At 46.5% G+C, this 22,417-nt stretch overlaps 1 protein-coding gene across 2 annotated transcripts in view; it reads right to left on the bottom strand.

Annotated features, from left to right (window-relative positions):
* Positions 1-3,130: 3,130 nt before the first annotated feature.
* LOC142592714 (uncharacterized) overlaps positions 3,131-22,417 on the bottom strand; it is a 94,038-nt gene continuing 74,751 nt past the window's right edge. For both annotated transcript variants that reach the window (XM_075704311.1, XM_075704312.1), the window contains exons 7-9: positions 12,938-13,096; positions 10,753-10,822; positions 3,131-3,554 (exon numbers count right to left, since the gene is read on the bottom strand). In XM_075704311.1, coding sequence (XP_075560426.1) covers positions 3,472-3,554; positions 10,753-10,822; positions 12,938-13,096 — 312 coding nt within the window. In that variant the 3' untranslated portion in view covers positions 3,131-3,471. The remainder of the gene's footprint in view (positions 3,555-10,752; positions 10,823-12,937; positions 13,097-22,417) is intronic.

Here is a 22,417-nt window from a genome sequence, read left to right as displayed (position 1 = left end):
ACGACAAACCTGTATTATTGTCCTATAGCCTCTCTCGTGTTTCGTTTTTATGTTCGCTGCCCAAGAATGGATGGGTTCCAACTCACCCACTTTTCAATCGTTCGGCATATTACTAATGGCTAAGCACCTAAAGTTGCACGCGCTAATTCAGAATAACCTTTGCTTGGAATTTTTGTTTTTTACTTGACGGTAGGTCAAAAGGTTTCATGCAGAAATCTTCAGTTAGCCCTATCTTGTTACAGCGAATTCCTAATCTTGTTTGCCTATCAAATATTCTGTTTGGCTTGAATATGTTTCGGTTCCCCTAATATAGATTTTGTTGTCACAGTAGAGCAAAGACAAACTGTTGTGCTTGTCCTGCCCTACTTGGAGCACAAGAAAGGAACACCGAAGGAAGCCAACCTCTAGGAATCGATGGATAGATAAAAATGATAGTAGTATAACTTTAAGATACAATAGACAGCAGCACAGAGAATTTAAACAAAAACGGGTAGATAACATTTAAAGAATGTTCAAGTCGACACTTAAGAAAAAGTCACAGGGGCGCTTGGCACATGCAGCACACTCACAGCGTAAGCTGGCTTAGCGTCTACATAGAAGCTCCATTTTCGGCACCATGCACTAAAGGGTCTTTGCGGCAAAGTCTCTCCGCGTCATTTTCACGAAAATGATCTGAACTGCCCGCCTTGCGTCGACGAGCTGCGGCCTGTCCTGCTCTCCGCACTCAGCTTTGCAGCCATGCGTGTTGCTGTGCGATTCGCTTCTTCAGCAGTGGTTCGTACTTGGCGAGGTGGCGCCATATCAAGTACCGTAGAGCAAAGACAGGTATCTATAGGACATGGCGCAAATGTCCAATACCTTGACCCACGGCACGGTACATCGCTGTTTATGATGATGAGTATAATGGTTTATTCGCATGCCGTTCAATATGGGGGCGGTGACAAATAGGCACCTAGCCTTCTTGAGTTAACCAGGTCTAGCTACATGCAGCACGGAAGTGCTATACGCAACTGCTCGATGACGGGACTCCTTGTTCAATACAGCGGAACTGGAATGCAAAGTTTGTGCGCATCGACGCTAAGCGGCGCGCAGGTGACATTGCGTGCCAAATGGCACAATACGATGCAAACGATGATGATTGAATGGCATTCCCTTTCAAGCGGGACGATGAGAATAGGTCACCTAGCCTGCTCGAATTAATTATGTATGCCATACATGTTTCTCGTTATATCAATATTTATAAATCTCGATAATCTTCTTTTTCTTCAAGACTTATCTATCTACCTTGTACAGCTACCTATGCAACTGCTACATCGCGTGCCACCTGGTGCAATAATAGGCAACTGCAATGCCAAGGACGCAGGTATAGAGGCTACGCTGCGCGCATCCCTCATCGCAAGAGAAGTAGCACAATACATGATGGCACCTCCTTTAAAGCACGGCGTTGAGGTAGTCACATAGCCAGCTTGATTTGACAAGTCGCACGATACGATCCTAAAGATTGTCATGATGATGATATATTTTCATCTTCTTTGAAACACGGCGGTGGCATAGTCCCCCAGTCAGCTTGATTTAATCAGTTACACAATATATATCTTTTTTCACAATCTTGTATACACCTCCTTAAGCTTCCTTCCCTTCGTCGAACCTTCTTTAGCTGCTACCCGGAAAACGCTGCAACGCCAAATGTCTCATGAGAAGCGAGTGCTTGAACGCTGGTCTATTATTGTACTGTCTTACGCAGTTTTGTTAACACGCACCCTAATCTGTAAAGTCGCAGGAATTGATATTGTAGACCGATTCGCCTATTAATCCGAGGTGTGGGAGTCACGTAAGCGATGGGCACTGAAACAAACTACATATATACAGGCGACCGACGGGATATCTGTAGCGACCGACGTAGACGGTTGTGGAGCCGAAAGTCACCTAGTGACAACGAACTGTTTCAATGCTGGGTTGATCATGTGTCCGCACGGGGAACAAGCGATAACGCCCTGAACAAGGCATCCAAGAGCAGGTGTACATAACACATAGCAGTAAATTATAGATAAATAAATATTACCCGCCGCTGCACGGTGCGGCTCCCGCGTTCCCCCTGAGCCCAAGGTTTGGATTTGTTTCTACTGCATGGTGGCCGTATAGTGATCGACGCGGAATCGTGTTGCTTGATAGGACGTGGGTATAGCTTTACAGAGCTCCGTCTTGGCCAAATATATCCTGAAGCGTTTCGTTATCGTGTCATCCCTGCACGCTGCATCTGTCATCCCTGCAACAACTACATAAAAGTTCTCAAACTGCCAAACTACATAGGCTCTTTTGTGGCCGAGACGGGCGAAAGAAAATTGTCCGTTTTCCTGGCGGATGGGGAGGTGGAAACGGTTGAGGTGCCTGAATGATTATCGTATTTTTCAGGGTATAACCTTCCATCTTCAATTACAACGCACGAAAAAAAATTTAATCTGCGCGTTTAACCCGGGCAAATAACTGCATCAAATAACATTCAAATCTTTGTAAAAACAGTCTCTGTTTGCGGATGCACGACTCATCGACGTCGTAGTCTCGCTGTGTGGCTCTATTCCTTAGTTTTGGCGGTGTTAATAATGTATTCTTCGGTGCAGCTCATCGTGATTCGAGTCCTGGCTCGCCGTTGCCGCGTTGTCTATTCGAGAACTGCTAAATGCAAAATAATGACGCGAAAAGACAAGGAGAACGCGCGACCATGAAAGAAGGATGAAGGGTGCCTTAACACGGCAGGGTTGGGGAATGGTTGGGTTTTTATAGTAGATAACAAAACTTCGATTGGCGGCGACCTTTGCCTTCAAGTGCGACTTCAGGGCAGCGCAACGGGCGTTGGTGTGAAGCTACACCTCAAGGCAACCTTCTCATTGTTGCAAAACCGAATCTCAATGCGAATTTCGTATTAACGGGCACGCCGATATTACCGCTATACTTTTCGTACTTTTTGGTGTGGGTAATAGGCGCAAAAATTTACCAAAAGGCTTCTACTTAAGTTGAGGACGATGCAACGAGCTATGGAAAGAAGAATGATGGGTGTAACGTTAAGGGAAAAGAAAGCAGCCATTGTTCAAGAAACTGAATTCTGGTGCGATTTCGTTATTCGGATCCCACTCGTACTAAAGCCAACGAGGGTTTCATACGCGGTTTTTTTATTCAACAAATTCCGGTACATATTCCCTTGAACAAGAGATTCAGGTATCGTCGATTACAAATGTTGGGAAATAAGAAATCTATGGAAGTTTCTCTTCTATTGAACGTTGTTCAATAGATGCCCATAACCAGTCGGAGACACACAGAATGCCACAGAAAAAGAAAATAGTCGTTCGTCGTAACATTAACGCATACTAAACACAAAGCAGCACGTCCGGGGTCATTTCTCTACGACGGCTTCCAAATTTGCAGCGTATACAGCACCGCTCCACTGAGCAGGCCCTGCAACCATGTCTTCCTGGCTTATAGGGTGGATCGCAATGGTCGCGAACAGTGCCTCTCGCTGATGACAAATTCTTCGTTCAGGTCCTTAATGTCGGAGCAACCTAGAAGGGAGGTAGAAAGAAACCACATAATTTGTGGTTTCTACTGAACAAAACAGATAGAGTCTAACTTCGGACCAATGCATCACTACAACTTCCCCTTATGCATTGGCGTGCTGTGCAGCAGTAGGAGGCGGCGGACAGAAATGGAGAAGGCAGGGATGTTAACCAGAAAAGCGTCTGGTTGGCTACCCTAGGCTGGGGGACATAAAAGGGGTAATAGAAAGGTGAGAGAGAGAGGAAGGAAAGTTGTGTGAATTTTCACATACGCGTGGTAGGCACCAGTAAGTCAAAGGCGTTCGACCAGGTCAGTCGCCCTCAAGAAACGCAGAAGCGCCTTCAGAGTCTTGTGGTACGGCGAGCGATAGGGGCGGTGCTCGACTAACTCCTGCACGGATACCGGCCGATCGTCCAGTGATTGCGATGCGCTGGAGAATTACAACACAAAGAAACTACAAGGGCAGCCCGGGAGAAGAAACGTCCCTTTTTTAAAGGGAAGCTTTCTTCGTGGCTCTGATGGATTTATACTGCTGTCACACGGACGCGACTAAAGTCCTTTTAACTCACTTCAACCTAGGACGTCTTTACCTCGAGGGAGATGCGCGCCCTTTCACACGGCAGTCCTTTAGCAAAGGAAGTTTAATGAAGTTTTTAGCGAAAGGAGATGGAAGATCTCCCTTGCAGACTGAAGGGAGTACTCTTGTTCCCAGCGTGCTTGAATTTCGAGTCAAGAAATCACCCTCATCTTTATTAATTTCACTTTTACCAGCAATTATAATTGTTTTTATTGCATATAATATAGTATTTGAGCACTGACAAATATATTTGAGTTGAGCAGCTACATTCGACTCCCGAACCGGGCATTCTCGGAATGGCTGCTGCGCTTGCCTGACTGCGCCATTTTTTTTTTTTTGTTGTTGTTGTTTTGGTCAACGCAATCGGACGTCTCGCGCATGCGGAATGAGTGATTCACGTCTTTCCCAAGACTTTTTAGCAATATATAACGTGCTTCTTTCGTGACTGCGTACAAGGTGAGCAGCGCCTAATGGGCCCCCAGCGGCACCTTTCAAAAGCTCGCTTATAGGCCGTGCGACACGTAGCTAACTCCTTTGAGGTGAAACTCCCTTGCGGTCCTTTAAGGGAAGGAAGTATGAAGGAGATCCGAGTTGCCCGTGTGACACGGGTATTAGAACCGTGTTCTGTTGCGGTGGTGGTTGTGCTGTGGAGAGGACGGTGGCAGACGGCAACGAGGGATAAATTTATCATTGAGACAGCGCAATGTGCATTGTTACACATAGCGCTCTATCACGACTATTCGTTCTTCTTTCTGAGGTAATTGCGCTCTACAAACATCTTTTAGGTGAGTAGGTGCAGAGGTGCGGGTGCCGATAGGAGGAAGGCGGGCGGAGAGTCATTAACGCGCGCCCATTTGCTGGCGCAAGCAGTGACGTCATATGGTGGGAGGTGGTCGAGTCTATTATTGGTTGGTGGAAGCGATGAAGTCATATGGTCGCGACACCGAAAGGGAGACATCACGACATCACGAGTGCCAGGATTGGCAGGATGAAACAGCGCTTGGTCGGTCGTGGTGGCTTAGTGTACGCGCAAGTTTCACTTACTGCATGGTATCGGCGTATCTTTTTTATTAGGTGTTTGGCTCACTAACTTGAGGATAAGAGCGCTTTGAGTGTGTTTACTCTGTTTGTTTTGTGTTTAATGTATAAAATAGGTAAGTTGGTACGGCTTAGTGGTAGCATTTGTGTTGCAAACGCTTTTGGCAAGTGCTTTAATCTCAAAATGATTTTCGAGTGACCTACAGGTTCCACTGCAAGCAGCTGCCTTCTCCGCTCACACACACACCACCCCATTCATGTTGGCCGCCCCCCCCCCATCTAACATAGTTATGTGGGCCCTTATACATCAAGAAGAAAGTGGCTTGTGTAAGTCGTAATAAAATCTAATTGGCACAGAATAAAGGTAGGCCAAGCCTACGTTCCAACCTCCAGTCCCGATGATGATGAAACAGATCAGTTTTATGAAGATGTTGAATTAGCGATGAGAAAATCGGAAACTCAATATAATGTAGCAGTGGGCGACTTCAATGCAAAAGTGTGGAAAAAGCAGGCTGGTGAACAATATGTTGTCAAATACGGCTTCCATTCTAGAAACGCCAGAGGAGAGATGCTGCTAGAATTCGCAGAAAGGAATAAGCTGAGAATAATGAACACCATTTTCAGCATGTGTAACAACAGAAAGTGGACCTGGTAAAGCCCTAATGGTGAAAGAATAAATGAAATAGATTCCAAGCTTTCTGCCTATCTCCGCATATTGCAGGATATAGAAGTATTAGGTAAGGTAAAGCGCAGTGATCATACTTTAGTGAGGTTTAGGATCACCTAAGTTTGAAGAGAAAGAGTAAAATTTGTCAAGAGGAAACAGGCAATTGCAATAAGGATAAAAGCAGACCATTTCAGGCTGGTGCTTGCAAACAATTATGCAGCCTTGGAACCGTGAGATGAAGATGATGTAGAATCAATGAATGGAAACCGTAACTAGCTCGCTTCAGAAGCAGTAAAAAGTGGACGGAGCATGAAATCAGTGAGAAGGAAACTAGGCATCGGACAAACCAAGATGTATGCACTGAAAGATAGGTAGGGTAATATCATCAGCAATCTCGAAGATATAGTAAAAGCAGCGGAAGAATTCTTTACTGACCTGTAAAGCACGCAGGTGAGCCACGATGCCTCCATTAGAAGTAGTAATGAGCAGCTTATAGAAGCTTCTTCTATAACTAGCGACGACGTTAGAAGGGCCTTGCAAGACATGAAATGGAGAAAAGCGGCAGGAGAAGGAGGAATAACAATCGATTTCGTCAAAGCTAGAGGAGACATAATGGTTTAATAACTGGCGGCCATTTATACGAACTGTCTATCGACCTAAAGAGTCCGAGAGAACTGGATGAATGTCAATATTATGCTGATCGACAAAAAGGAAGGCGTTAAAGAAGTGTAAAAGCAAAGACCAATAAGATTACTCTCAGTATTATACAGGGTGTCCCACATAACTTGAGCCAAGAAATTAAAAACGAAAGGTATGTCGGGAGCGAATTGAACCGAACGCATAGTACTCGCAATACCCTATAGTAACTCAGATATTCTTTGTTTTCTCTATAGCTCAAAAATTAATTAAATTTAATTACCCAGCTTTTTGATTATTGGCTGAGGACCCCAAGTATAATACGCAGGCTTGTAGAGCACCTTCAGAAACCACCAATCGAGTTGTTTCCCTTACTATACGTCTTACGTAGTTGTTTTTTCCCTGGTGGCAAAAAAGCCCGCGAAATATGAAAAAAGCCTTGTGACGGAGCGTTTGCACAGTGATGTGCTGCTTTCAAGCGTGTGTTCCGTGAACAAGGTCGGCTCCCGTCGGATGAAGGCGAAAATGCATGCTGGTGGACGAGCGCTGCCGATGAGATAAAGAAAGCCCTGCCGCTTCCTTGTCGCCAGTCACGATGCAGCCGATCTTATTCACCGAACGCACGCTTGAGGGCAGCACAATACCACTGCGCAAACGCTCCGTCACGTGGCTTTTATCATATATTGTGGGCTGTCTTTGAAACCCTGAAATAAGGTCTAACTGAGACGTATCGTAAAGGAAACAACTCGGTCGGCAGTTTCTGAAGGTGCTCTTTAAATCTGCCTAGCATAATTGGGGTCCTCAGCCAATAATTAAGAAGTTAGGCAATTAAACCTAATTAATTAGTGAGTTACGTAGAAAAAAAAAACGTCCGAGATACTATTGGCTATTGCGAATTGTATGCGTTTCGTTTGATTTGCTTCCGACGCGCGTTTCATTTTTAAGTTTTTGGCTCAAGTTACGTGGGACACTCTGTATGAAATGTTCACCAAGATAATTTCCAATAGAATAACAACTCTGGACTTCACTCAACCAAGGGAACAGGCCGGCTTCAGGAGGGGATACTACACAATAGGTCACATCCATGTCATCAATGAGATAATCGATAAATCTGCAGAGTACAATCAGCCTCTCTATACGACTCACAAATTACGAAAATGCATTTGATTTTGTCGAGATAGCAGCAGTCATAGAGGCATTACGTAATTGAGGAGTACAAGACGCTTATATAAATATCTTTTAAAATATCTGCAGGCATTCCACAGCTACCCTAATACTCCATAAAAAAGTAGTAATATACCTATAAAGAAAGGGGTCAGACAAGGAGACACAATCTCTCCAATGCTATTCACTGTGTGCCTGGAAGAAGTATTCAAGCTATTAAACTGAGAAGACTTAGAAGTGAGGATCAAGGGTGAATATCTGAGCAACCTTCGTTTGCAGACTACATTGTCCTGTTCAACAACATTGGGGACGAGTTACAACAAATGATTGAAGACCTTAACAGAGAGGGTGTAAGAGTGGGGTTGATGGTTAATATGCAGAAGACAGAAATAATGATCAACAGCCAGGAAAGGGAAGAAGCGTTCAGGATCGCGAGTCATCTAGAGTCTGTGAAGCAGTACGCTTACGTATGTGCCTCACTCACACGCAACCCTGATCATGAGAAGGAAATTTACAGAAAAATAAAAATGTGTTGGAGCGCATACGCCAGACACTGTTAGTTCTCTACTGGAAGCTGACCATTATCAGAGAAAAGAAAGTTATGCATCCAGTGGACTTTACCGGTACTGACATAGGGGACAGGAATTTGGATACCGACAAACAAGCTTGAGAACAAGTTAGGGACCGCGCAAAAACTGATGGAACGAAGGATGTTAGGCGTAATGTTAAGAAACAGAAAGAGAGCGGTGTGGATCAGAGAGCGAACGGGGATAGCCTGTATTCTAATTCACATTAGGAAAAAAATATAGAGCTGGGAAAGTCATGCAATGCATAGGTTAGCTAACCGGTGGGGCATTATGGTTACAGAATGGGTCACAACAGAAGGGAAGCGCAGTCGAGAACGGCAGAAGACTGGGTGGGTCGATGAAGTTAGAAATTCGTAGGCGCAAGTTGTATTCTGTGGGCGCAGGAAAGGGGAAATTAAAGATCGCAGGGAGAGGCCTTCGTCCTGCAGTGGACATAAACAAGGCTGACGAGGATGATGATGATGTAGATGAAATGAACCCATCATCCTGCCCCACAACACAAAATGCACTTCCACAGCCCCGAGAACAATGAAGTTACTGCATGCAGGTAAAGGCACTGTCTGCGGTTGACCATCGCGCGTCAATTGTCCCCCTGTCATGACAATCACTGGATTTACCCGAAGCCGGAGGAAGCAATCCCACACAGGTGCCGCTATGGCGCTCTCCCGCTGAACCCAACGGTTGCTTTCTCGCAGCTGGCGGCCGTATTCGCATGAAGTTCGAATGCGAAACTACCCCCGTGCCAAGATTTGGGTTTAAGAGGAAGTCCTAGCTCGGGCCCAACTCCGATGTGGCATATTCAAATACACGTAAAACGAAAAAGCGCTTTTCTGAGATAACCGCTGAAAAAAGAAATTTGTTGGATGTGAAAGAGAAGGATAAATTCTATTGACAGTTGGAAACGGAATTTCGAAAGAATTTTCTAAACTTAGAATGTTAAAAGATATAGAAGCACGAAGTTTACAAATTATTAGCTCTCCATCAAGAGCAGATATCGCGGTTCTGGAAGCGGAATCCATTAGATCATTTAAAGCGGACAAATTTGATATGTCAATTGATACATTAGGTGAACTTGTTACGTTGTGTACAATTGTTCGGCAAAAACCGTATTTCCATATTACCAAGTTTTTTGAGGTTCATGTGTAACATATCAATGTTGTCCGCTTTAGATGTAGTATTAGATGCAACTCACAGAATGGCCATATCATTTTTCTTTGCTGAATTACAGAGTCGTAAACCTGATAGTATCGTTTTCTGAAAACTTGCGATTTTTGCCGATATTCAGTAAAAAAATGACGACCTAAAGAAAAAGTGGTAACAAATAGTCGCAAGAATTTAGGCTTTTCTTTTAAATCCAGCAAAGCTCGTCAACTTTAATGCAGTGGTTGCTGTGAAAAACGAATTCTCCTTTTACATGTATTTAGGTAGGAGCACCCGAGCTAAAGCTTCCTCTAAAGTTACTGGACTTAGAGGGTTGGAGAGTTCCAGAATAGGGGCCCGAAATGTTTGGCGGCCCAAAGAAAGCGTCGAAGCCACTGCGCATGCGCGAGACGCTAACTGCGTTTGGGTTTTTCGTCCGGCGCACCATTTCGTTGATTTAGTGGGAGCCCCAAAAGCTTCCCCAAAAGATTTGCGTCAACAAGCATGGCGGCACCCATCGAAGCGACGGCTCTAACATAGCACCAAACGGGACTCGTTCGTGGTAACGCGTGAAGTTCGCAAGCTAGGAGAAGTGACTGCGGTTATCGCTTTCTCTGAACTAGCGTGTTTTAGGAAGATTGATTCATTTGACACCACTGATTCCGAATCTGATTGTCGATTTCTTGGCTTGTAGGCTTTGCACGGCTTAGCTTGGCTGGTGAACGCACGCAAAGTTGGTTACACAAGGCTAAGTGCAGCTAATTGCTTGTTGCTAATAGAATAACCTCTACATTGCAAATAGATGCGAAAACAGGAAAGTAAAAATTACTCTTCGTGTCATAAATTAATATATCTTATTTATTTATTTCTAACAGCTTTTCTTTGACGCCCTAATGACGCTGTTAGCGCAAGATCCAATCCATGAAAGCAACGCCCTGTTCTAAAAGTCTTCACTACTGTGTGCTTAAGTGCTAACATCCTCAAAGCTCTTTGGGGCGCCAAACTTGAGCGGCGGCTATTCTAAAAATTTCTATTCATGACGGAGCCTTCCGCTACGGCATCGCATAAAGCCCATGGTGTAGCAGCAGGGCACAAAATTCTGACGTCGATGGGTATTGTTTTTAATGGTTTAGGGATAGCTGGCCCTTCGTTTTGTCCTATTTTCCCAATCCCAAACCTTTTATTGAAAGGAACAAGAAATACTAGAAATCTCCAAATGGGAACGTTCATCTGTTCCCGGGGCTACTAAGCAAGGCATCTGTACTTCTTTCTTATTAGAGAGGTGAGGTGGGGGGTGGGGAGGGGCGAGATCGTGTAGGCTTATGTTACTTCAAAAACGCAAAACATACGGAGTGGATAGTCAATAGAACAAGAAAAAAGTGCGAGTAGCTCACCGAGGAGTCGCATAGTGTGTTCAAGTTCCTCTCTCAATATGTGCAACACTCTGTCAACACCTTGCCTGCCCTGCGAAGCGGAAAATAGCGTTGGAGAGAGAACACCTCCATAAAACGCACACTTTCCAAGAATTCAGAAGACTACAAGCTGAGCACGCACATTATAAATGTTCAAGCATTGCCGTTGCTCAATGCACTGTAATATTTATTCACTTTAGCACGTTTTCACTTCATGTGGAGGTTGCCGCGTTCGGTTGAAGAAGAAAATAATAAATACAATGCATAAATATTAGGCGAGGACCACGCGCCGTGAGAATATCTTGAGACACGCAACAGTTGATGCTTACGAAACGCGCCATGCTTGCCTAGCTACCATTTTCGACCATAGGCGAGACGACGGAGTTGGACGAGATTCCGAATGGAATCTCGTCCAACGTAATCTTGCATGTGACTGTCCGACACCGTAGACATCGTCGATCGCTGCAAGCCAACCGGAACTCGTTTCGTATGAAGCGCTTATCAGAAAATTTGTCTGGGCCCATAAGAATGACGCGTGCGGTCCCCATGCACTGCTGTTTCGTCGCACGGTACCAACGCTATAAGCCTCTCTGCCGCGCAAGTGAGCACTCGAATTTCAAGCCACCTGCCTGGTGCCTATCGAGGCTGATCCGCTTCACGTTTCTAGGCGAAATGTCCGCCACGTTCCTTTGCACTACTCCCGGCCACTCGACGCTGCTTAACTTCGTTTTTGGGAGCCAGTAGGCGGTCGCGTTCCAAACAGGGCTTTTCAGCGCACCGAAGAAGTTTCTGCCCCGCTCAACGTTTCTTCCGAGTCTGTCTCCTGTGCGCTCAACACATGCCTTGCCCACTTTTGTAAGTTGCGAAAATCGCGTATGTGTTCGGTGCGTCGAGCTCCTGGCTTCCCCGTGTCACCTCCTTTGCACTCGTTGAGGGACCGGCTTTCACCATCTCCGACAACGCCTCATCTTGTAAGCAAGAAGACGTCTCGATATGATAGGAAGACACGAAGGAAGGTTCATAATAAATGTGGTACCGTGTTGGACCAAGCCCGCTATCCCGCCACAACTACTACAAAGCCAATAAGTATAGTTCGAACGTTGACCTTTCGCCACCCATCGTGTAAAGCGGAGCAGCGGCCAGCAATCGGAAAGTGGAAGGAAGAGGCAAAGCTTTTCTGTAATTATATCCAATCGAAGTTCAATTTGGTAATTGTTTGGCAATGTATGCACGCAGTTCATTTTTTGGGGGGAACCTATGGCTTGCAGCACAACTCGCAAAAAAAGTTCCAACCAGGCATGCGAAGGTGACAACCATACATAAACTGCCCTTATGACAAATATCATTTGTTATCGATGGTGAAATAGCAATTAAAGCGGAGCTTTCTTTGCCTCATTGCCCCGTCGGGCATGCTGCACGATTTTTGCACGATGCGTCATGGAGAGCCAGGATTCAAGCCTCAAATGCTCATTGGCACTGTGCCAATGATGGTTCATGGTGGGTTCGGTTTTCGTCCCGCCTACATGCATTACGCCTGCTGGCTGCTGTCTCGCACGACTGGCCAGTTCCAGAAATAATGCAAATCAAAAGAGCCGGGGAAACCACGCACATGCCACACCAAGTACAGGTGTGATTTTCAAGACAAACTAAATTGGGTGGAAACGTGTACGAACCATAGACGAGACATAGGCCCGGCAGAAGCATCGAGGGGATCAGCCACGTCTTCGGTATACAGCGAAGCGCAGTAGAATTAAATCGCATGAGCGCGTTGGTTCGTAAGTGCAAAGTGGAGGAGCGTCTTATGGTGGCGATGAGCATTTAGTAATATCAGCGAATATATCACCCAGAAACGTGAAATGCGAAACAGAGTGAGGCCGAGCTGCAGTGAAGAATGGTTTAGAACGCGAATGCAGAATTGCTCGTAAATGCGAAACCAGGTCTGCGTCGTCATATGCAGTGATGTGACAGCAGCGAAACGGGACCATGACCTTTGCGACGGCAAACACATGTTCGGAGAAGCACTTTTTTTCTGACAGGCTGACTGAAGTGATGTGCACAACCGGTTAGGCAGAAAAAGCGCCGCTTGTTAATGGCCACCCTTGAACGTGCCCCGAAGGATCGGTGCAACGTTCCCGTAAGACATCGAAAAAGAAGGAAACTGTCTTACGTCGTATGCGAGTCCCCAGAGTACAGGTCGTCCTACGAACACAGCCCGAGCTCCCAGCGCGAGTGCCTTGACCACGTCCGCACCTGTTCGCACTCCGCTGTCCAGGTACACTTCCATCTTGTCACCAACGGCGGCGACGATCTCGGGCAGGACGTTAATCTGAAACAGGCGTATGCGGCTTATAAACAGCATAGAAGCATTGCAGGTGGGTATGCACGGTTTCCGGTGCGGCAGAGAAATGGAAGGACACGTGTACACTTCACAAAAGAAGATCCTGGCTCTGTTCATAGAACGGATGTCGGGCGAGAGAAACTTTGGACTACTTTCGACACAGTACGCCTGTGTGGCGCGAAAGAGATAACATGATAGTTGGATGAAAATGGTCACAGGCAAAATGTATAATGGACACCTGGCCACTGTTGATTTCCGCTATCTCTATCTAGGCTATTGATCCCATGTGACATATTCCTTGTTATCTTTCTTTCAGTTAGAACCTATTTCTCTTTCCGATCCCCTGTTAGGTGTAAATTTCTTTACATTTTCTGCTCGATTACCAGCAGAGGTGGACACGCTTTACTTGCCCTACAAAACACAACGTCCAGGCAGTTATCTAAGAAAACTACTTCGCGGTTTAGAGGCGTTAAGCATCATTTTTGAATTTATTAAAGAAATCTTTAAAAAACCTCTTATTCGATGGTCATTTCGAGCACTAAGGATTAGGTATCCTAATCAGAGGGGACACATTGGCACGACATATGATTGTTTCTTCACCTTAGTTAAACGTTCGAGCAGTGAGTTTCTCAATGTCAGAAGTGGTTTCAATATTGCTTCTTCATGTTTAAAGCGAAGGCCCTCTGATAAAGTAAAGATGTGATAGAAATTCGAGATAAAAGGAAACATTTCCTTATATGGTTGGCCCTTGTTCCTTGCTATGGATAACTCTGCGAGTTTTCAGTTTCTTCTCCGGGAAACGTCGACTCTAGGCCAGTCTCGGAGGACTTGATTTTGAGTTCTACAATGTGGAAAGTAGGGCGAGTTGGTGACTATCATCATACCGTGTGAGTGAAGCAGCGCACTGAATGGGACCAACCGGAGAGAACACAAGCATCGAGTGTCGTGTTTCCTTTGTGCTCTCCGCATTGTCCAGTTCATTGCGCTGATTCACTCACAATGTGAGGTGTTTATTTCGGCTCCTTGAGCCCACCCGAGATGTGCTAGAATTACCGTAAGGGTCACGCTTCAATTGTTCCACGGCACGAGACTGTTGGGGGCGATGACACATGGTGGCGCCACCTTCCGGTAGAACGAGGTGTAAGGGAGGGAAGGGCGCTTTCCTCACTTTGGCTAGCGACTCTCAAACGAAGTACCGCGTTGGCACCCTCCTGGGAAGTTATGTAAGCGCCTTTGAAACAAGGGAAGCTGGTAACTGCAAGATGACTGGTCCTGAGCAAACGGTAAATCCTGAACACAATCTACACGATGTTATCTTGACAAAATGCAATTTTAGCCACTGGTTGCGGTGGTCGCAATGTATCCCACCGAGCCGTTTTTTTTTTTTGTATGAAGCAAGAACACAGATGCATCCATGTTGAACTCTGTAAAACAGCACGCTTTCAAAGTCTTCCCGATGTAACGAACACACTAATTCTTGACATGTGAAGCATGTGTATTTTATCGGGCGATATTAACATTTCGCTGCCAGCAGTACCGCCCGCGTTTCTCGTTTCGTTATTTTTTTTTCTCTAGTAGGAATAAATTTCTGGAAGATCACCTGCGAAGGTTGATATACTTCAGTTCGTTCGAATTAATTTCGTTAAGAGGCGGATATTACTTGCATGCTAAGTGAAATGACCGTTTAACTAATTAAAACGACACACCAATAAAATTTACAGTTTCATTACGTGTTAAAATTCCAAAACTGGAACCGAGACGTAGTAGAGTCCCATTTGCAGAGCCGAAATATTGAGACTGTAGCAGAACTTTGGAGGCATACGTACTCAAAATGTACTAAATTATGCTTTGGCATTGTAGTTAACCTTCCAAACTATTATGGAACTCTTGTTAAAATGTTAACAGGAGCGCCAACACATTTCGCCTGCTTCCAAGACGCAGATCGCAGCATTGGTTCTAGTCTCAGCATTACCGCTATGCTGGCATAATTAATATATCCCTATCAGAAAATATCATATGACACGTATGCAACACATCATAAGGCGCGCCATACGTGTCATACGAGGCATACACGTAATGAGATTTTTCGATAGGCTCAAGGTCAATTTTCGGCATATCTCATACCGAACAATTAAAGAAATTATTATTGAATCTTTTCAATCGTACGTACATAGAGATCGCGATTTTCCGAGAGAAGTATATCCTCTTCAGATAACTCTTCCGAAACGGCCGAAAGTACTCTCAAAGCTATTTTTAACAATACGTTCAAAATAAAAAATCAAAGTGAAAAAAATGACCAACCCTTCTACCACAAAATGGGAGTGCGCGAAGCTTGGCCTGCGTGCAATTGACCTTCGCCACGCTTAATTACCTCAGAGGCAACGGTGCCGAATTAATTTGGTCTCCCGCCCTCTCAGCTCGGGACCTTCTGGTTGCTGTCGGACTGCCTGGGCTCGGGCGCCGCTCTCAGTGCCGTTCTTGTCTATAGCTGGATCGAAGCGCCGACGGCGAGCCCTTTTACGGACGAGTTCTCACCACCGCTCGTCGAACGCTGCGTTCCTCGGGGGAACACCCAGCGCGTGGCCATTCCATGTTTTCCGCGAATGGAGTGAAATGAAACGAAGCCGGCGCAGCACGCACGAAACACATTCCTGCCCTTTCTCTGCCCGGCGGGAGCCAGACAGCTCTGACTTCTTCCGGAATACTTGCTTGTGACTCACGCTCCGGCGATGGCGCAGCTGTCAGCTCATCAAGGCGTCCTTTCCCGCAGCTGCTCTGTTCTGGGAGCATCTGGGTTTTTGGGTGACCACAACAGCGCCACATGTGAGGCAATACAAGCTTCGCTCCGAAAGTTTTGGTATATCGCAAACGAGTCTCAATTTAGGCATGTTGTATGGCTTCATGCCCGAACAATGAGGAAAGTGGGACAATAAAGAGTGCGGAGGACAAGGTAGTGTTCTGTCGAAACAACGTCTATAGTTGTCCTCGCGGAACTCTATATTTTTCGTGATAGACACAGTATACCTGTTCCTTAACGTGCGTCTTCTTTAGCATAATGTATATGACAAGATAAAAGCAAGTATTATGTTTGTAACATATTTGGAGTTGTGAGAAATATACCTTGCTCTGCAGCTAGAGCCGTGCTTCACAGACTTTGCCAGTATGTGAACCCTTTTAATAGTACGAAACGTACCTTGATCCCTCCGCTCCATTTATAAACCTTCTGCGAATTGAAAGTACGAAGTATTCCTTTGGGTCTAGTCAGAGCCAACATCAAACTCGAGGCCACCCAAGGAAAGAGAGTTTGTCGCTCGCCGTTGCTCTCGCACCTCCACGCTTCCGCTCGCAAGCCACTATTGTCTTGGCGTATCCTTTCACCACCCGAGGGTGTGTGTGCGCTATCCGCGAATAGACGTGGCCCAGATGCGCTAGCTGCGCTATGTCGCCCGTAGGCCTCTAATTGCAGGTACAACAATAGGCCCTCGAAGTATCAGGCGGAAGAGGAGTGTAACAGCGCAAAGGCTCAGCAGACACGACAGATGAATGCGATGCGTATGGAATCAGCAAGACAGGAGGCGAAGCTATGGGCCGACGAGATAGCTGGTGGAACGCGAGCATGAAAACATGCAACGCGGGGCCGCAGGACAGCGGCACGCCAAACACACGACCCCAGATCAGGCCGCCGAGTACACGCAGCCCGCACGTGCGGGATGCAGATGCGCACTCTCAAAAGCTCTTTGTCGGTGACAATTTGGTGGCTCGTGTAGGGCCAGCGACCGCCTCGGGTTCCGGTTGTGGCCCTCGCGCAAGTTGTCTATTCTTTGTAGTCGACCGCATCACCGGCACCCGCCTCCTCGTTGGCACCGGAACCGAGCTATTGACCGTTCCCGCAACAGCCGAAGATCGGCAACGAGGCAAATCCACATCCACGCTACACGCAGTTAACAACACTGTCATCCCATCGTATGGGCTCCGTTCAACAACGGCAGACATCGGACTCCGGCGCTTGCACAGATGGGTCTTCGTGATCGCCGACGTAAGCTCTGCTATACTGGGAGCAGACTTCCTCAGCCATTTCAACCTAGATGTGAGTGTTCGCGATCGGTGCCGAAAGAATAAAGTCACATCCCTGGATGCACTTGGCCTGCAGTCCAACCTCACCTCATCTGGCATTCGTACGTTTCGGCTGCTCTAAATGTACAACATACTTGCCGAGTCCCACAACTCACGAAGCACGGAAACGATGCACCCCGTATCGCACAAGGTGACGCATCATATCACCACCACTGGCCCATCTGTCGCCGCGAGGCCCCGGAGGCTTGCTGGACGGGGGTTCGAAGTCGCCCGCTGTGAGTTGGAACACATGCTTCTCCTTGGCGTTATTTGTCTTTCCTCTAGCAGTTGGTCTTCGCCTTTCCACCTGGTTCAAAAGCGGGACAGTGGCGAGTGGCAGCCCTGTAATGTTTCAACGTCATCAGCAGCCTATTTGATGTCCACTTCAGGACGAAGACCTCTCCCTGCAATCTCCAATTAGCCCTGTCCTCCGCCAACCGATTCCAACTAGCGCCTGCGAATTTCTTAATTTCATCAGCCCACCTAGTCTTCTGCCGTCCTCGACTGTGCTTCCCCTCCCTTGGTTCCAATTCTGCAACCATAATGGTTCACCCGTTATCGAACCTACGCATTACATGACCTGCCCAGTTTCATTTCTTTCCCTTAGGCTACATTCACACTTGGTCTCGGAGCAGGCGGAAGCGGGAAAAAAAATTGGCTGAAGGCTTAGCTTGGTTAAGCCTGGAACCCTGCGAAAGCAATACCCTTGGTTCGGCTGATGGTGTGGACATGGTTGCCCTTTGTTAAACTTATCGCTATACATCATCCAACATAGCGCAAGGCAGCGCGCCGACCACTGCGAGGAGCCGAGCTGTAGCCCCATTTATCCTCCTAGCGTGACGTCCTAAAGCCCCATGATACTGAAAGTAGCGACACTCTCCTCCACTCCCGCGCTTTCCTCCTCGATTCTCCTCGCCCACCGGCTGTGCGCGCTGCGCACGGCACGCTTCGCAGGCCATCGCGCGCTCGCCGGCCCGATGCATTAGCTGGCACCCGTGATCGCACCTAACTTCGTGATTTTTTTCTCGCTCTATTATTAAACGAAAGCACTAGAAAGGGATGCAAATGTGCTTGACTCTACCATGACCCACATTTATCACCTTCTCGTTTGAGCAATGAAAGCGCTAAACGTGCGCGTTTGCGGCATGAATCAACAATCACAGCGTACTGTATATGGCCCACATTGGCTTTGATATCTTTATACTGGTCACTTCAACAGGGCAGAGCTTTAATTAACGCAGTATTTAATTTAAATTTGTACATTCTTTAATATTTTTCGACACAGTGACGCTCCGTTAAATGCAATTTCAACTAGCGCTGCATTTTCGCGGAAGTACTATTTAAGACACTGTATTTTTGCAGTCGAGCCAGGCAGAGATTGCGATAATTTAGTTGGATGTCATTGCGTGCGTGAAGCTTCAGAAGCAAGACAGTGGCCGCAAAAATGATGCGAAATCGCTTTAACGTGATTATGGATATTTTTTTGGGGGGGGGGCAGGGGGGAGGGGTTCAGTCCTAAAAGGCTTGGGGCCTCGGTGTAATGCATATGCCGCGCATTTAATACCTGGGCTATAGAAATTTCATTCCTGCTTGAAAGAGAACATTTTTTTCTTGTTTTTCGTGCTCTCAAGAGAGATATATTTTTATTGACTACTGTAGAAGTGAGCGTAGCCAAGCGTTGGCTTGAAATTTATGAATGATTGCTGATGGCAACGGACGAGTAGGTTAAGAGATGGGAAGGTGATGCTGTCTCTGTGACTTATTCAGTGTAGCCCATCGAATGCATTCAATTAGTGCCTCAGACGCCCGCGGTGATGCAATATTCAGCGCTGTAAAGGACGATAAGAAAGGATTTAGCCATTCTGTGACTGGGTTGGTTTCAAGGAAACAATTCGTACTATTTTAGAAACACAGAGCTTAAGAATCTGACGTTATTTTGATAGCATAACTAAATATAAATTGTAAAGATTTCACCTATGGCGAATGAAAGTCCGCCTTAAAAGGCATCTCTGCTGACTCGCTCCTCACGTGCCGCTAGACCTCGGAATCGCGGTAGACTTTCACAGTCGCGGCGGTCACACGAATGCCTTCATCGCTCTAAAGATCCATAGCAGACAAGAATATGCGCAAAGCTTATTTGCGCGAAGTTTTGGTCCTCCTTTGCACATTATTCTTCCAATCTGTAGCATTATTGACTCTCCCAGATGTCATTCCTTTTGCAATTTGCCAATAAAGCTGTTTCGTAAGAGCTGGAAAAGGAGCCAGCCGCAGCCATTACCATAGGTCTGAGAGGGCGGCAGGGTTTTGCCAGTTTTTTCAGCTACTTACTGAAAACATCGTGCCACCCCAACACAAATTTCAGACGCAGAGCACAGGTCTGGAGCATAGAATACACAGCCGCTGTGACACACCAGCACATATCTGGCCAGATGCAATTTTTATTGCAGGTGACTCCTGAAACGTTACACGGAAAACACAAAAAACATCCAGGATGGCACACACTTAGGAAAATAAAAATATTTATATAAACCCCTGGTTAGAAGTAGCATAAGCTCGAACCCAGTAACATGAAACATTGCATGGTGTTAGCCTCCACACGATATGCGTGAAAAAGGAACAAATATTATTCAGAGTAGCGCACCAGATGCAACATTAAAATTTTACAACATAACATAACTGAAGGAAACGAAGCAGCTGGTTTGTATGCTCACAAAGTTTTGGGCAGGTGGTACAACAAAAAGCCGCGCGATAACACTCATGTACAGCAAATGAAATAAACAAGATTATCACGCAAAGAATTAGAATATATATACAAATACGACATATATTACTAGAATACATTCAGGCAACACAGAAAAGCATTCAAGTCGGTGAAGAAATGAAAGCGTCATATGAATATAATATTAGGTCCCTTAAAGTAGAAATGCAACGAATCGGCCCAAGGACAGCGAATGCGCGTAAATCCTTGTAGATGCTGCCTTTATTACTTGTAGAAGCCTGGCTGATGACACGCGCCGTATTGCTGCCATATGCACCAGTAGCAAAGGTTCAAATATTTTACCGTATTCCGGATACCGCAGCATGCATGCCGACACTTTTGCTTCCACACTTGCTACTGGTAACGGTAAGTGCTCTCACAGAAGCCTCTGTTCGAACAAATATTTGCATTCGCACTCTTAAGTACTCTTAAGTTTATGCACCAATCAATGCACAGTACCTCGCAGAGGACAGTGTGATTCGTCGGAGTGAAGTCCTTACGTCCGATGTTGTGAATCTACTTTTTTCTGCAACTAATGTCATTCTTCCCTCGAGGAATCGTGAAAAGCATGAAGGCATTTTCACGCCGGCTTTTGGATTGAAATGCGCAGCAACGCGGCATAACGCGGTGCGAAATGCAGAGTTCGAATTAGCTGAATAAAGCTCGACCCGCGACAGATGAACACGGCCTGCCCATGGCGCCGAAAAAAAACAACAACACAAGCAAAGCGACGCTTTCGCGCGCGTTTCCAAGGCGACGGCTGGGGCCGGTCGGAGCGGCCAATCATCGGTCAGAAAAGGGCCGAGTGGAGAGGCGGGAGAGGAGGATGTGCGAGGGTCGGCGGCGCGGCGGCAAAGTTCACAGAATGGCGCTACTTTCAAATTATCAAGGGGCTTTATGACGTCCCACCAGCGAGCGCCCTCTCTCGGTAGCGCCGCAGCAGCGGCGCGCAAGGCTTCGCCTCCACCATCGATGCCGCGAGCTGGGGCCTCGTCTCTCGGTCTGGCGTGACGTCACACAGTCACGTGACGCGCGGCTGTGTAAGAAGGCGCCACGACCACAGATGGGCCGAAAGTGTGAGCAGTATTGCTTTCGCAATAAAAAGAAGCGAAATTGAAATCATGGCCTCCGAGATTCGGCGGCGCGCGGCGACCATCTTGGAGGCAGATGCGTTTCTCCGATTCGTTTAGGTGCGCTGATAGCCAAAGTCGGCCGCAGGCGATTACGGGAGTGTCCACTCTTAACGTTTACTATATTGCTCTATGTTAAACGGTCGTGCTCTGTACAATTCGGCACGTCGGACGCAATGAAGTCGGCGATGTCTACATGCCCTGTTATCGGCGACAAGTTTAACTTATCGATCTGCAAACTGAGGCCGAGTTCTTGCTCACCTTGTCTTTCTGCTTAGACTATCAGTCTTATGTCGAGATAAAACGTGATTTATAAATGCGAAATTCGTCGCGCGTTGTCCAAATAGGTCGTAGTGACTCAATCTTGCCTGACGGTTAGGGCTAATGGAAGCCTTGTACTACACAACGATACCCGCGTTTAATGCTTTTTTTTTTTACAGCGTTACTTCGTTCTCGGCGTCTGCAGTGCTCAACAATTGAATTGCTATACCCGGATCGCATGACGGTCGGCGCTTTTGCACCACCGGAGAGCGGTGGGTGATTGCTTCGAGACCAAATTAGGGCACAGTTCGTCTCAAAAGGCTCTCTTCTATCGTGTGCCACAGTGCACCAGCTCGGCGTCCGCTCAGCGGTGGCGCGGAAGCCACCAGCAGCCATAAACTCCCGGAATCGCATTTCAATCGCTGAGCACTGCGCATAGCTTGAGAATATTTGTCCACTGCGCCGGGCTTCGAATATCGCGCTTTAAAAGCGCAAGCATTCTCTGGCGAGCACCGCAGACAAATCACTCTGCCACGCGAAAAATATCTGCACAAATGTACGTAAGTTGCGCAGGCATTCAATCGTTATAATAGTGTAAATTCACATGGTTGGTAGCTTTATAAGCGATAAGGAACAAGTGAAACAAAAAGAATTATCAGAGAGAATACCCATAGGGATACATAGGGCTGCAAAAAAAATGCCCGGGAAAGCTTGTAGTAGGTGTGCACAAACTTCAATTTGGGGTTGGGTCAATTTGACATATGGAACAACCTAAATTCGGCAGTGGGCCAAACTTAAAATTAGGGCTTTGTGGAATGAGAAATTTGGGTATTGGCAAACCTAAATTGGGAGGTGCGCCAACTTAAATTGGGGGTGAGCCGATGGAAATCGGATAGTGGGCATACTTGAAATTTAGGAGTGTGCGAACTGGCCATTTGGCGGTTGGCCAACTCTAAATGTAGGGGTGGGCAACTTGAAATTTAAGGGAGGGCCAACCAAAATTTGACTGGGCCAACTTAATCGCATAGGGCCAACTTGAAATTTGGA

Source organism: Dermacentor variabilis, chromosome 9 (assembly GCF_050947875.1).
Source record: "Dermacentor variabilis isolate Ectoservices chromosome 9, ASM5094787v1, whole genome shotgun sequence".
NCBI classification, from domain to species: domain Eukaryota; kingdom Metazoa; phylum Arthropoda; class Arachnida; order Ixodida; family Ixodidae; genus Dermacentor; species Dermacentor variabilis.
Note: the sequence above shows the minus strand (reverse complement) of the source record. Positions and strands in the feature narration are given on the sequence as shown.